This window comes from Barbatula barbatula, assembly GCF_947034865.1.
Source record: "Barbatula barbatula genome assembly, chromosome: 22".
Taxonomy (NCBI): domain Eukaryota; kingdom Metazoa; phylum Chordata; class Actinopteri; order Cypriniformes; family Nemacheilidae; genus Barbatula; species Barbatula barbatula.
Genome location: NC_136785.1, coordinates 9,036,661 through 9,050,274, shown reverse-complemented (window position 1 = coordinate 9,050,274; position 13,614 = coordinate 9,036,661). Strand labels below are relative to the sequence as shown.

The window sequence follows — 13,614 nt, the reverse complement described above, 5'->3', positions numbered from 1 at the left end:
TTCTGTCATTCCTAAAAGGATTTTCAAGAATTAGCAACGATAGTACAGAGAGGCTGTATGCCAGCACCTAACCCTGCAATAAAGCTAAGCAAGATCAATGTCACGACACTGACTAAGAGTTTGTTCAGATAATAATTCATACCTTTTTTTATTCTTTTGAACAGGTTTTTTTTATATTTGTTTTATCTTTTATTTTCTGCGATGGACATAATGGACACACAGCATCCTTACCTCTGGTTAATCCACTGTAATGTATAGTTTTATGGAGCTTATTGCATTTGCTATGTAAAATGTTAAATATCTTTTCAGTATAGTAATTATTTTCTCATGTTTTACCCTGTGCCTTATAACAAATTGTAATAAAGATCCATAGAAGGGAAGGAAGGAGGCGGGAACCGGCGAACATTTAAACAATAAAACTTTAATTAAACAAACAATAAACACGGAAGTAAAACCGGCAGCCACCTCACGGTCGACTGCCGGCCATAAAACAAACACAAACTTAACACGATGTCCGGGCCCGGTCCTCTCTCGTCAACAGTCCTGCCGGTCGTCCTTTTAATCTCCTGGTCTCCTCCGTGAGAGATGCGGGACCGGTGCGCGCACAGCTGATTGCACTTATCACTCACGCCACCAGCCCCACGTCACGGCTCTTGTCCTGCCTTCCTCACCACTCAAATGTATGTTTGTGTGTGTTTGTATTTCCTCTATAGGATGAAACATGGTTGTTCAAACCCAAACTGTCTCGCTGTGGCTTTCCATTGAGATGCTACAGTCCTTGGAACAGTGGACTGTTCCTCTGTTTCCTCTTCTGCTTCATTATGAATTATACATTGAATGTGACCTGCTGAATTAGGGTCAGGTCTTTTTAGAAAGGTGGATTAAACTGGTGTGGCTGATGAGAGAGAGATGGTAGGAACACTGGGAGAAAATCCTCCTGTTGTGCAGAAACAGTGAGCATCTGGGTGACTGTAGAGCCTTGTACCTTCTCCAATTTATTTCCATTTTAGTGATATTTTCTATTTACTGACATGTTTTTGTCCCCGAGCCATTTGTCTTCAGGATAGAGTGAACACACATTGTGTTATGAAATGGATTGGTTTTTCAGCAATGCACGATCTTGCTATAAACTTGAGGACTTTACTGAGTCACTCGCACTACAATAGGTGCTCCTGATTATCTTTGGGTGGAAAGGACGCGTCTGTCTGTGTTTGTGGCTGGTAAGTCGAGTGGTGCCATATTTTGATCGTCTGATGTCGAGCCACTAATTTGATCCCTTCTCTACATGCTGGGATCTTCAAAAGTCAGCTTTATTTATACTGGATCCTAATTAAGGGATTCGAGTAGACCGAGAACTCACAGCTCATGCACGTGCAGCCTTATGTTCAGACTGGTGGTGTTCTCAATTACATCCAGATACCAGAGCTGTACGAGCTTGACTTAAATTTGGGAGGTTTTCTTTATTTAACAGTGTAATTAAGGGTTTTTTGCTGGGTTTTTTGTTTTAATTGTGCGGAAGGAGTGCCCCCACAGCGATAACATCATGTTGTGTGACTTTATGTCGCATTTAATATCAAATGCTGCCATTAAGGAGTTTTATGGAGTATAAGTCAGTGGTTAATAGAGAGGAAATTGTATAGTCCGTTGCATACTACACTGCTTTTCAAAACCATGTCTTTCCTGCACATAAAGGAGACCTGTATGTGTTGTGGATTATTTTGCCCTTAACAATGTTAAAGGATATGAAACTACTCTCACTACAACAATTTAGTTCATTTTGTCTCTGTATGCTAATTTCGATCCCTTACGGTCAATGCCAACATGCACTTTGTGTGACGTATGAGTACACTGATTTAAAAGTAAACTACATTTCAGGAAACACTACACGTAATTTGTGAAGTTTCATTTGAAGCTTTTTTTGGAGCTGGTCTGCATAAGAAGAGTCACTTGGGAAATATTTCCTCCAGATTTTTTTTACTTCCCTTCTTGTGCCTTTATTAGTTTATTTTAAATACAGCCATAGCTACACATGTTCACTTGAGAACACAGCTCTTTAGATCGAATTTCTGCTGAAACAAAAATGAGGTTAGCTGCAATTTGATGAAGCAATTAAGCATAATGATGCATCCATGCATGCAGACATGAGCTATTCTTCTTGCATGCTGAATGATAATTAATGTCAGTGGCACAGGGCATTTACTCGATTGTGCGTTTAGTGCCTTCTGTGTGATGGTGAGAAATGATAGAACGCTTCACTTTGCAAAACCAACCATGCTGCGGATGACTCTGTGCCCAAGCACGATTTTGTGTTATGGCCTTGCAGAAAGACATACTTTAAGCAACAGGCTTCTCTATGTAATGAGGTAGTGTATCATTCTGTCTTTCTGAGCAAAGAGGCAAGAGAAATAAAAAGTGAGGCCCTGATGAAACACAAAGTAGTCTCAGTTTCATGAATATTTATTCGGCGTGCTGGTGGTTGACGGCCTAGATTTTTCTTTCTTTCTTTGTTCTTATGGGTTAGAATAAGATAATTCTTTGCATTAAAAAGAGAGTGGGGTGGTTGTGAAAGTGCGCTACTGGAAGACCTTGGATGCGATGCTAGTTAGTTGTTGTAATGTTATACTCATTGCTCTTCAAAAGTACTGCCAATTATATAGACAGTTTGGTTACAGCGAGACGAAGAATTGTCAGTTATGTAAACCCTTACAGGTGACACTTGGGCAAGATCTTGCGAAAAACATAATGCATTACTATGGTATTGTGTGCAGGAAATTCTGGTATACCATAAGCCAGCAGAGCAAGCCTTTTGCTTGCCAACCATACACTAACCGAAGTAAAAGGGAATGTCTAGCTTTAGTAATATAATGTAGTTTGTGGGCAATTCAATGCAAATATCAACGAAAAAATTTTTTTTGCCAAAGGTGCTTTTACAGCGTAACAGCTAAATATAAACTGATATTTTATGGTCTATATAGTGTCATTCCTTCTCCATTTTTTTGGGTGTTTTGCATTTTGTTTGAACATTTTAATTCACAGAAATCCTACAAAGTTTGTCGTCTCTCAAAAATGTGCTTCCTTTTATGTCATATCCATAACACATTCATTTTTGCCTCTTTTAAAAAAGAAAACTCTGTCATAAATGAATATTTTTCTGATGTCTCGACTCTTATCGAGAGTGGTTTAGTATAATATGAACAGTTCAGGTTCAATAACCTGGTAACAAATACATTCTTTGAGATTTTATTTTTTAGTTTTGTCCGAAAATGTCACATCCATAACGCAAGAATTTGTCCTTTATTTACATTTACACAGTAATTAAGATGAAAATGCCTAATGAACCAATTTTCTCTTTGCAACAAGAATTTGGATTCATTTAAGGTTGATAAACAAAGTTTTTTGTTTTGGTTAAATGGCCATGTCTGATAAATAGCAAGTAGACGTATAAGTATAAAAAGTACAAGGAGTCTTCATTATCAGTTATTGCTTTGAGTTAGAGAGCTCTGGAGGCCATTGTGATATGCCTTCTTTCTATCTAGTGGATAAACAGATCAACTCCTCAAGGTCCTGAGGCCTTCAAGGCTTCGAGTTTGAAGTGTGAAGGTAGATCAACTTCGCAGAATTTGCCCATTCAACTTCGGTGGAGTTTATTTATCTCCAAAAAGCGGCTCCAGAAAGTAGTGATGTACTACATTAGTGAAATCACTAAACCGTTCCTCAGCAGTACTGCAGAGGCCATAAAGAAAATTAGCCCCAGTGCCCAGCTCAGCCTGATTCCTTGCCCATTCTCCATATTTTCTCTCTCTGATTTTTACGGCTCTGTTGTTTTGATTCTTAGCTTTACCATGTGTGCATTTAATAGGCATTTAATACACCAGCTTTATATTCTTGATTTGCTTTGAAGAACGTAAAAACTGTCAGAATATTTATCAGTGTTCGCCACGAAAATATGATTAATAGTGCTTGCTTGGGCTTGTTATTGATCATACTTAGAGGTGGGATTTGAAGAATTAATCTCTTACGTGTACCAACCCACATCGTCTGTGGTAACGATATAAATGAAACCTCAACAAACCAGATTATTACTGGTGTTAATTACCTTTCATAGAAATTGGATGTATGATTTAGGATTTTCATTCTTTGAGGGGCAGTTTGACTGTACCACAGAACTCTGGAGTGTTATTTTCTAGTCACATGACATGGCTAAAACAAATATTATCGTTTGTTTTAGATGTAATTCAATGTGTATACATGATTTAAGGTTAAAAAACGCTGTATTTTCCACATACCGGGCATGTTTGTATCTCCTTTTTGAAAAGTGCAGATTTTTTACTAAGCTCATCACTCTGAAAAGCGAGGTGTGCTATGATTGGCCAGGAAACCAGTGTGTAGGAATTGGTTGAATACTGTAAGTATGTGTCGAAAATGTAACGCCTCTCACCATATTTGGAACATCAGGTTCCAAAGCAATGGTACTGACAGGTACGCCCATCTTAACTTCGTTTACATTCGGGCGGTCATAGTCAAGTCATATCACAAACTGATGTAGATTTGTGGGGTTGTGGTTACACAAGGTGTTTCAAGCAGGCCTGGGTGAGCATTCACTTTTCTATTGAATGCATCTTTTTTCCAATACTTACATTTTTGCAAGTTTACGTGTCTAATACATGTGTGGGTAACACACCAAAGACACAGAAAAACACTATTCGCGCCATATGACCCCTTTAAGCCTGATGATGATCTGATGTGGGACAATGACCTGCTCTCTGCATGACCCCACTATGCTGGATTTATACCGGCGGTTTGTTAAAGCTGTAGGTTTTCCGGCCCGATTGTTTAGTGGAGTCTTATTTTCCCAAGGCTGGAGAGTTTTCCAGCCCAGCAGTCTCTACCCTTTCCCATTCATTCATTCAGACAGCTGCCCACATGTATGCCAACAATGTAAGCAAAGCTCAGGCCATTCAACAGTGACCTTTTCTACCAAGATTCAGCCCGATTGATTACTGATGTCTGATGCGAAGCGACATACCCTTTCATCCATGATGTATGTTTTGAAATAATCAAATAACAAATGTAAACGTAATGTACGTTTCTTCTTTAGGAAAACGAATGTCCGTGTAGGACTGAGCAAATAATCGAAAATGAATCGTAATTGTCAATTTTGGCCTTCATCAATTATAAAAACAAAATAATCGAGGTAAACGTTTATTGTGCCTCATTCCATTTAGCAAGGCTCCTCTATTTTTTTGTATAAATCCACAGCTTACCCTTTTCTTTACAGTGTTCAGCAGTGCTATTTCTTTAAATTTATTTTTCAGTTAAATTCAGAGTTTGAAAGCCAACTTCTTTAATTTTCTATGTTGTTTTAAAGGTTAATGAGTAATCGTGTTAAATAATCGGGATCTCAATATTGGCCAAAATAATCGCGATTATGATTTTTGTCATAATTGAGCAGCCCTATGTCCGTGGCAAATGGTGCATGGTGGGATGTTTGTTTTTCCCCCAGTTGCTCTCATTAGTCATTTGAGCTCATGTTGTCAGGGGAATCATTTCTAAATATAGAATAATTTCAGGTTGGTTGACAGTACATACTGTCCCTTTGTTTTCCCTGTCTAGTTAAGCATTAGTAGCCATCTAATCAGGATACCCATGAGATGGGATATGTGAAGCTTTTCGAACCATACTAATTATCATCATGCATGTATTAGATCGAAAAGTGACAGGGGGTGATGCGGTAAAAACTCGCACTGGCAGTTCTAATCATGATGATGCGGTTTACCAAACTTCTATTTTTCACTTCAGCGATCACACATACTTCCTCTTTGTAAAGTTGCTTTGGCAGCTAGATGTAGTGAATCTAGCAAGCCGTTTCAAAGTTTCCCAAGGAATCTCACTCAAAATTGTATTACACTTTTTTCCAAAACGCACAGCTCCGTGTCTGCATGATCAACATTGTAGACATTTCTTTGAGTTTTGTGCTCATTTAATAATTTTTTTTTGCAGAAGCCAGTATGGTTAAATATGCCTTTTTTGCATCAGATGCATAGTGGTTGTTTTGTACAGTGCGAAATATATGTGTTTACATGTTTGTGTTAAGTGTGTTTGTCGTTGTGCTTGTTTTTTTTTGTGAGATTTATCAATGCCGCGCCACTATTTTACTTGGCTTCAGTCTATTTTGCAAGTTTTCCAGCTGCATTGACTCAATATAACTAGATGCAGACTTGCAGGATGTGGAATCATATTATTTAAATATGTCATCTATGTTGTGCGTGTCTGAGTGAATGAACTACACAGTTTAACATGCTACACGTGTGATGCTCGTGGATATGTCTGTGTCTGCACTGTTTGAGGGTATAAACACATGAACTTCATCTCCAGAGTTGTACTACGAGTCAATTTCACGAGCATATTACTGTTGAAATAAAGCTTCAATCGTCAATCAACCACAAAACACAAGCGTCTTCCTCACGACCTGTCAAAATAAAAGTCCCGTTAACCTGAACACTCAGGTTCAGGTTAACATACAGCCCTCTGAGAGCTGTGATAATTTGTCAGTGTGCAGAGGATGGAAATCCAAAATGATGCAGTCATCTTAAAAGGATAGTTCACCCAAAAATTCTGTCATCATTTACTCGACCTCTTGTCATTTTAAACATCTATGACATTATTTCTTCTGCGGAACACAAAAGGGGATATTTTGAAAAATGTTGGTGAACGATTCAATTTTATTTTACATTCTTTTATTTTAACATAATTATTTTCGGTTTTCTATGTTCACATCCTCCGGTGAAAGATCTCACTACAAACATCCATGTGTAAATCCATTTAAAGCAGCATAATTCCGTAAGACAGGACTTTGTCAGAGCTTTGTTTTTACTGGCAGTGTTTTGTTCACGGATAAGCTGGCTGGATGCTTTTTACGCTCATCTTTGGCCTCTTCCATGCTGTCCTCTTCACATAACCTTGAGTAATTACCTATTTGTCAAACACAAGGTTTCGCATCAGCCTAATTTTTGTTAAAACTCAAAGCCTGTGCTTATATTCTAATTGCAATTCCACCCAAACTTTAGTTCCAGGCAGTGGAGGATTTATTTGTTTGCCACATTAATGCCGTCTCAAGCTGTTGTTAAATGATTAGATCCCAAGAATCTCTCCACGTTTTTGATGTTTTTTTATATTTATATGTTGTTTTCTATCTCAAATAATGGATGCCATTGCCACAAGCATGCAATTCAAAGATATGAGTCCTTGTTTTATTGTGTTATCGCCTGTCAGCTGTGAGAAATTGTAGAAAACATTATTCCTGGTCTCGAAAATGGTACGTATTCCTTCTCTACGATAGTTTAATAGATTGTCTGACTGACGTAAGGCCTCAGGATCTAGCGATTGAGGTAATGATCTGCAGAGGCAGGGCCTTGCCCCCTGATGTAATGCCATGTAAACAAATCCCCATCTTTTTCACATTAGCGCAGGCGACCACGTCTTACCCCAGACAGATTGTCTGCTTGTCAATGAGATCGCATTTCACCCAGAGCTTCGTGAAGCTTATGTTTCATTACTGGGGTCAGGAGGTCTGGAACGGTTATAAAAATGTACTTGTTCACTTTCGCCTTCGCTAGGTGTCTTACTAGCCTGTAAAATTTGAATCTGTTTTGTCAACTAGCTTCACAATGAAGCGATGTAGATAAATTAGTATGTATAGTGAAGCGCCATGTTCAGCTTTCTGAATTCAACAACAAAGACAAGAGCCTCTCATGGCCTTGACCTGTTCCAAGAACAAAATGTTCAGAATTTTCAGACCGACAATCACGGAATAGTGTGTATTGTTGTACTCGTATGTGTGTATGTGTATTGACTGATAACTTGAAGATCATCCGAGGCAAGCGTTAGCTGTGTTTTTAGGTTTTCTTCTCAATTTCTCCCACATTCAGCTAGATTTGTTGACTGTGCAGTAATTGGACATGAAACACTGAATTGTCCTGATGCAATGTAAATGTCGAGCTCTCCCCCACGGCTAAATGATAGGAGGCAGAGAAAAAGGTTGTTGTTTGAGTTTACGAAACACTTGAAGAGCCTCTGTGAAACCTGTCCAACCAAGTACAGCTGTATGCGAGATATTACATCTCTTAGAAAAACAGTGAGCTGCCTACCAAGACAACCTTATGAGGCATATACTCTCTATGTGAAGGTCGTTTAAAACTGTAGGGAGTTATAAGCAACCTTTATAGATGAGCATTCCTCAAAATCTGTTGTTTATTTTAAAGGGTAAATTCTGCAAGTGCATATTCAATGATGATTATTAAACATCTTTTTACTTGTTTCCCAATTGAGCCCTAAACCCAATTGAGCTTATCTTGAGGAAAGCTGTTGACCGAATAGCATACAACATGTGGTTTCGAGTGGGAACCTTTCTGCATGCTCTCTGCCAGGGCTATCTTCGTACCACTCACAATAATCCCCAGCATGTATGTGCACAACAACCTCATTGACCTGAAGCCGCTTCTCGAGCATGCGTGGGTATTTGGTGCTTCCTACAATTTTTCAGCCTGCCAGTCTTTCATAAAGTTCCCCAGCCTGCTTCAGAGGGCACGAGGCTGCACGGCAGTGTTTGCTGGCTGCTGCAGCGGTATGGCTGTGTGGGTTTGGGGTTTTGTTGTTTTTAATGATTGAGGGATGGCCTGTTTTTCAGCATGTCATTTATCTCCTGTCTCTGCAATTAAATCATGTAGTACACTGAGTGCCAGAGTGGGAGTTTCCTACACGACAAACATTGAAATTGTCTCTGATTTGGTGGCGACTTTAATGGACACCATTAACAAGATTTAATGACTTTTGCTAAGTACTTGCTTTTGCACAGGGCCGGGCATATATTAAGCCATTTTAGTCTTGACGTTTTATTGATTTTATCTAGTGGTCAATTGATATGGGATCTTGAGTGACTGATGGTCATATCTAGGTGGTAGGAAGGTTAACTTGTATATTTGCTGTTTTAATGAGCTGGATTTTGTGTTCTCTATATTTTCTCTGTGGCGGAGGTCCAGACAGAATTTTTTTAATAAATGATATCGTCACGGCTCTCAGCCCGCCCTCTGTTCCTTGGTTGGATGGCTGGTGCGGAGCCAGAGATTATCTGGGAGCTGGTTTGCTATATCAGACTGAGTACAGAAGCGAACTGAACTGAAATTGAGCGGAAGTACCAAGTCTGACGTAGTCAGGCTAACCCACAGTGTGTATGGAACATAGAAAATCCTGGTAACTGAGAAAATGTGTTTTAGGCTCTGTAGCTAACACGAAGTCCTAGTGGCCTATTTTAATATTCCATAAAACTACTCACAACTAAATGTAACAATTGACATGAATTTATTATGAGCAGAAGTACTTACAAATTTGCTAACAAGTAGCCTTTCCATTCCATTTATACTGGAACTGATTCTAAATAATTTCAGATTAAAACATGATTCATTATCAAATGCTCTTTACATTATTAATATCATAGATGCTAAATGTAGATACAAGACTACTAACGATGCATTAGCACTGGCGTTTACAGAACTACTACAATCTTTTGGAGTAATACAACACATTAAAGGAACCACTCATCGATTTAATCATACACTAGACCTGATTATATCTCACGGAGCCGATCTAACCAATATAGATATTATGCCTCAAAGCGACGATGTCACCGATCACTATCTTATAACGGGTACTTTGCGCACGTCAGGAATCAGCCCTTTAACTCGTTATCGACAGGGTAGAACAATCACCTCCACTACTAAAGATAGCTTCGCAAAGAGCTTGCCAGATCTGACTCCTTTAATAACCTTACCAATAAATAAAGAATCGCTCGATGTCATGACCAGGAAATTGGGTACTATTTTCTCTAATACATTAGAAGCTGTTGCACCTACGAAGTCAAAAAAGATTAATAAAAATATTGCACCATGGTACAATAGCGCCACTCGCGCCCTTAAAAGAGAAACTCGCAAACTAGAGCGCAAATGGATAAAATCGCAATTAGAAGTCTTTAAAATGGCGTGGAAAGAGAGTGCAAATTGTTATAAAAAGGCACTAAAAGCAGCAAAGGCTGAGCACCTTCGTAACCTCATAGAAACCAACAAAAACAATCCAAGGTTTCTATTTAGCACAGTCGCTAAATTAACAAATAAACAGACACCACCTGACCTGGCTATTCCGCCGCACCTCGGTAGCAATGAATTCATGAAATTTTTTACAGAGAAAATGGAAAACATTCGTGACAAAATTGTAAAAACTCAACCTCCAAATCTGTCCCTACCTACCTAACAGAGCTTCTATCACACTACAACCCATCACGCTCTCTAAGATCTCAAAACTCACGACTTTTGATAATACCTAGAATAACTAAATCCACCAAAGGGGTCGAGCTTTCTCATACGTAGCACCTAAACTCTGGAATAGCCTTCCTGATATTATTCGAGGATCAGACACACTCGCCCAATTTAAATCAAGCATTCACTCAATGCAAATATGCTAAATAAACCACCAGGAGAAGCTGACATTAGATATTATTTACTAGAATAATTGGATTTATTATATAACACACCATGTAGTGTGTTTTACCCTTCCTTGGGTTTTTCGTTTTTCCCCTGTAAAACTGCTTTGGAACAATGCAAATTGTGAAAAGCGCTATATAAATAAAATTTAATTGAATTAAAGACGTTATGGTCTATAATCCGTCACAAACCTATATAGCAAACAGTTGCCCCCTGTTTGCTATATATCTTGCAAAGTAAAGCTGGGTAAGAACCTGTCATCCAGGACTGTGGTTGCTTAGCAGTGGCAGGTCGTTCGTCTTTTCTTTACTTAGATTCGGAGCAGGAGAGAGTTGAGAGCGTTTAAAAATGCAACTATTTGTATCTGCTTGCTTTTCAGGTTGTTGACGCGACATATTTTCCAATATTTTCCACTCTCTGTCTGCTGGTGGTGGGAGTGTGCTTACCGGTAGATGTGAGCGCATGTGTCTGTGTGTGTGCGTACGCGCACCGGGACGGAACTCGATACGGAGTGCAGAGGAGAATTGTAAATGTAGAGACAGAAATGACATGCCGCCGTTTACATAAAATAAATCCCATCATGCTATATAGTTTGTTTAATTTTTTTTTAAATAATTGGTTTGGTTCATTTCTGATTGCTGTGGGGGTGTGTCCAATGCATAATATCAGCAGTGCTAAAGAAAACTAGATTTATTTTTAACTTGATTTAACTTACTTTATACTCTGCCTTCATATTTGTCTTTGGAAGACTGTAACTTTAGTGTATAATATTTAGAAAAAGTTGCAGCTGTTTTTAGTTGTTAAAAGGGTACTTTTTTTTGATGAGGTAAAGAGTTAACAATAGGGCAGCAGGGGGTGTTCTGTGCCATGAGAGTATTACTGTACATTCTTTGGTTGGTGTATTGTGTTTTTTGTATGCTTTGAATATGGTTAAACCCCTAATTTGCAATAATATGATCTAGGTGGAATTGACACAATATTGATAATCCCTAATATTTAATAGTACTTGTATAATGTACCTCTAGTATCAGGTGATGCGATAATCCCAGATTTTGGGATACAGGCAGTTTAATCCGGTTGATATAATAGTCCATCATGTAATTTTATAAACAGGTCAGGTTAAATGGTTGCAGGATGTCACGTTTTGAAACTAGAACAAAAACAGGACATCCTAGAAATAACCTTAGGAGGATTAGTTAAAATTAGAAATTAGGCAAAACTAGATGTGTATCTAGGTTGGCTATTTCTTTAGTCCCTACAACAGACAAGGATAGTTTCTTGTCTTCACTGTATGTTTCTCCTGTAAAACTACCCCATCTACTTTTGTCTTTTATGTTTGGACTCTGACTACATCTCTGTCTCTCTCTCTCTCTCTCTCTCTCTCTCTCTCTCTCTCTCTCTCTCTCTCTCTCTCTCTCTCTCTCTCTCTCGCGCACTCGCTCTCTCTCTGGCAGGCTGTTCCTGCAGTGAGTCAGTATCATGGAGGCAGGCAGTGGGGCTGCTGCAGTGGTGGGGAGTGTAGCTCTTGGACTGCTCGGAGCCTCTGGAAGTCATGACATCTCTGACAGGTAAGACTCAACGTCTTTCCCTGGGTCGTCTTTCTCACGCTGTTATTTCACTTATATACAGCTGCGATTTAGCTGCCTGTTTGTTTATGTGAGTGTTTCTGGTTTGCATTCTTGCTTGTGTCCCTGCCTTGCTGTTTCATTCATAACCTTAGAGGTTATTTCTGTTTGTGTGCAGTTTAGACTCAGGCACGTACTTTCTATTCCTCGCCAGGGGTTTGAGGAGAAATGTCAAAAGTACGAGCGCTCGAAAGTGCCACCAGATGTTGCTAAAATGATGCAGGCTAAAGGTTGAGATGCATGTGTCAATTTCTTGTCATCCTTAGCTTTGATATACAGAACACTTACAAGATAATGTAGGGCTCCAAGCTGATATTTAGGATTCTCGCCAAACTCAAGACATCGGAGTAACGTCATTCCTCTCATATTTCCCAGCTGTCACCAACAGAGATGTTTTTTGTCTTATAACACAATGGTCTAAATCCACAATGTTGTGTAGTAAAGCTGTGACAGCCAATAACAGTGCGTAGCCTTAAATTACCAGTACACTCCCACCCACCCACTCTCATGGCTGAGCTCGGAGCACGAGTCATGTGAACGTCAGTGCTCACGAGCACCTGCATGCTTTCCTTTCCTCTCTGAGAGGAACGTCCATCCTAAATCCCTCTCCCATCACACTCCTACCAACATGAGGTCTCCCGCGATTGTCTTGAGGATTATTGTCCAGCCATTTTAGCCCTCATCCTCAGTTGAACATAGTCCAAAATCAAGGTTGCCATGGCAGCCACAGCTTAGCATACATTATATTAGCACAACATTACAGAAAAGAAAAGAAAGAGACAAGGGGAGGCAGTGTTTTCTCGCAGCTGGTAATAGTTTTTATACCCACCCATGTGTCTGGGAAACGTTTTGGATGTGTAGAGAGGCTTTTCCTTCACAGTTCCTGATAAGTTGACCTGAAGATCTGCCACTCTGATGCATGCATATCTTAAATAAGAAGCCCTGGAGTATGCTTCTGACATCTTGAGTATCCTCCTTGGAGTCCTGAATAAGTATGCAATAAACTGCATTTCAACTACTTTTTTGGCAGCGAGGCTTAATTTAACTGTCAACTTGAGATGTCTGAAGTAGATCAGTTGGTCGCGTGGCCATTTACTTGCTGTTTAAGAAATGGTTATTAATCAAAGCGGCTTACCGCGCACTGATGGCGTGACAGTTTGCCCAGGGCAGCTCGGGGTTTAGTGCCTTCCTCGAGGGCACTAAAGTAACAATATAGGGTTTTGATCTCTCACTCTCCAGATTTTGAGTTACTACTTGAATTTAAAACAACAACCGTTGTGTTAACCGTCTTGATTCTTAATCATGAGGTTACTGTAAGGCCCCTTTTTACTCAGCTCGATGCTCTACTGCTGAAGTGATTACGGGTTAAGTGGGACTTATGAAACATATAATTTTTCTTGATTAAATGCCATGTGGTAACATAAAAAACTGACTAGCCGGTTTGTGTTGTGAATCTT

The 13,614-nt window shown here is 39.3% G+C and overlaps 1 protein-coding gene across 1 annotated transcript in view; it reads left to right on the top strand.

The window, feature by feature from the left end:
• arhgap32b (Rho GTPase activating protein 32b) overlaps positions 1 to 13,614 on the top strand; it is a 71,255-nt gene that overhangs the window by 9,490 nt on the left and 48,151 nt on the right. The window contains 1 exon segment of the mRNA XM_079486975.1: positions 11,987 to 12,100. Coding sequence (XP_079343101.1) covers positions 12,012 to 12,100 — 89 coding nt within the window. The 5' untranslated portion in view covers positions 11,987 to 12,011.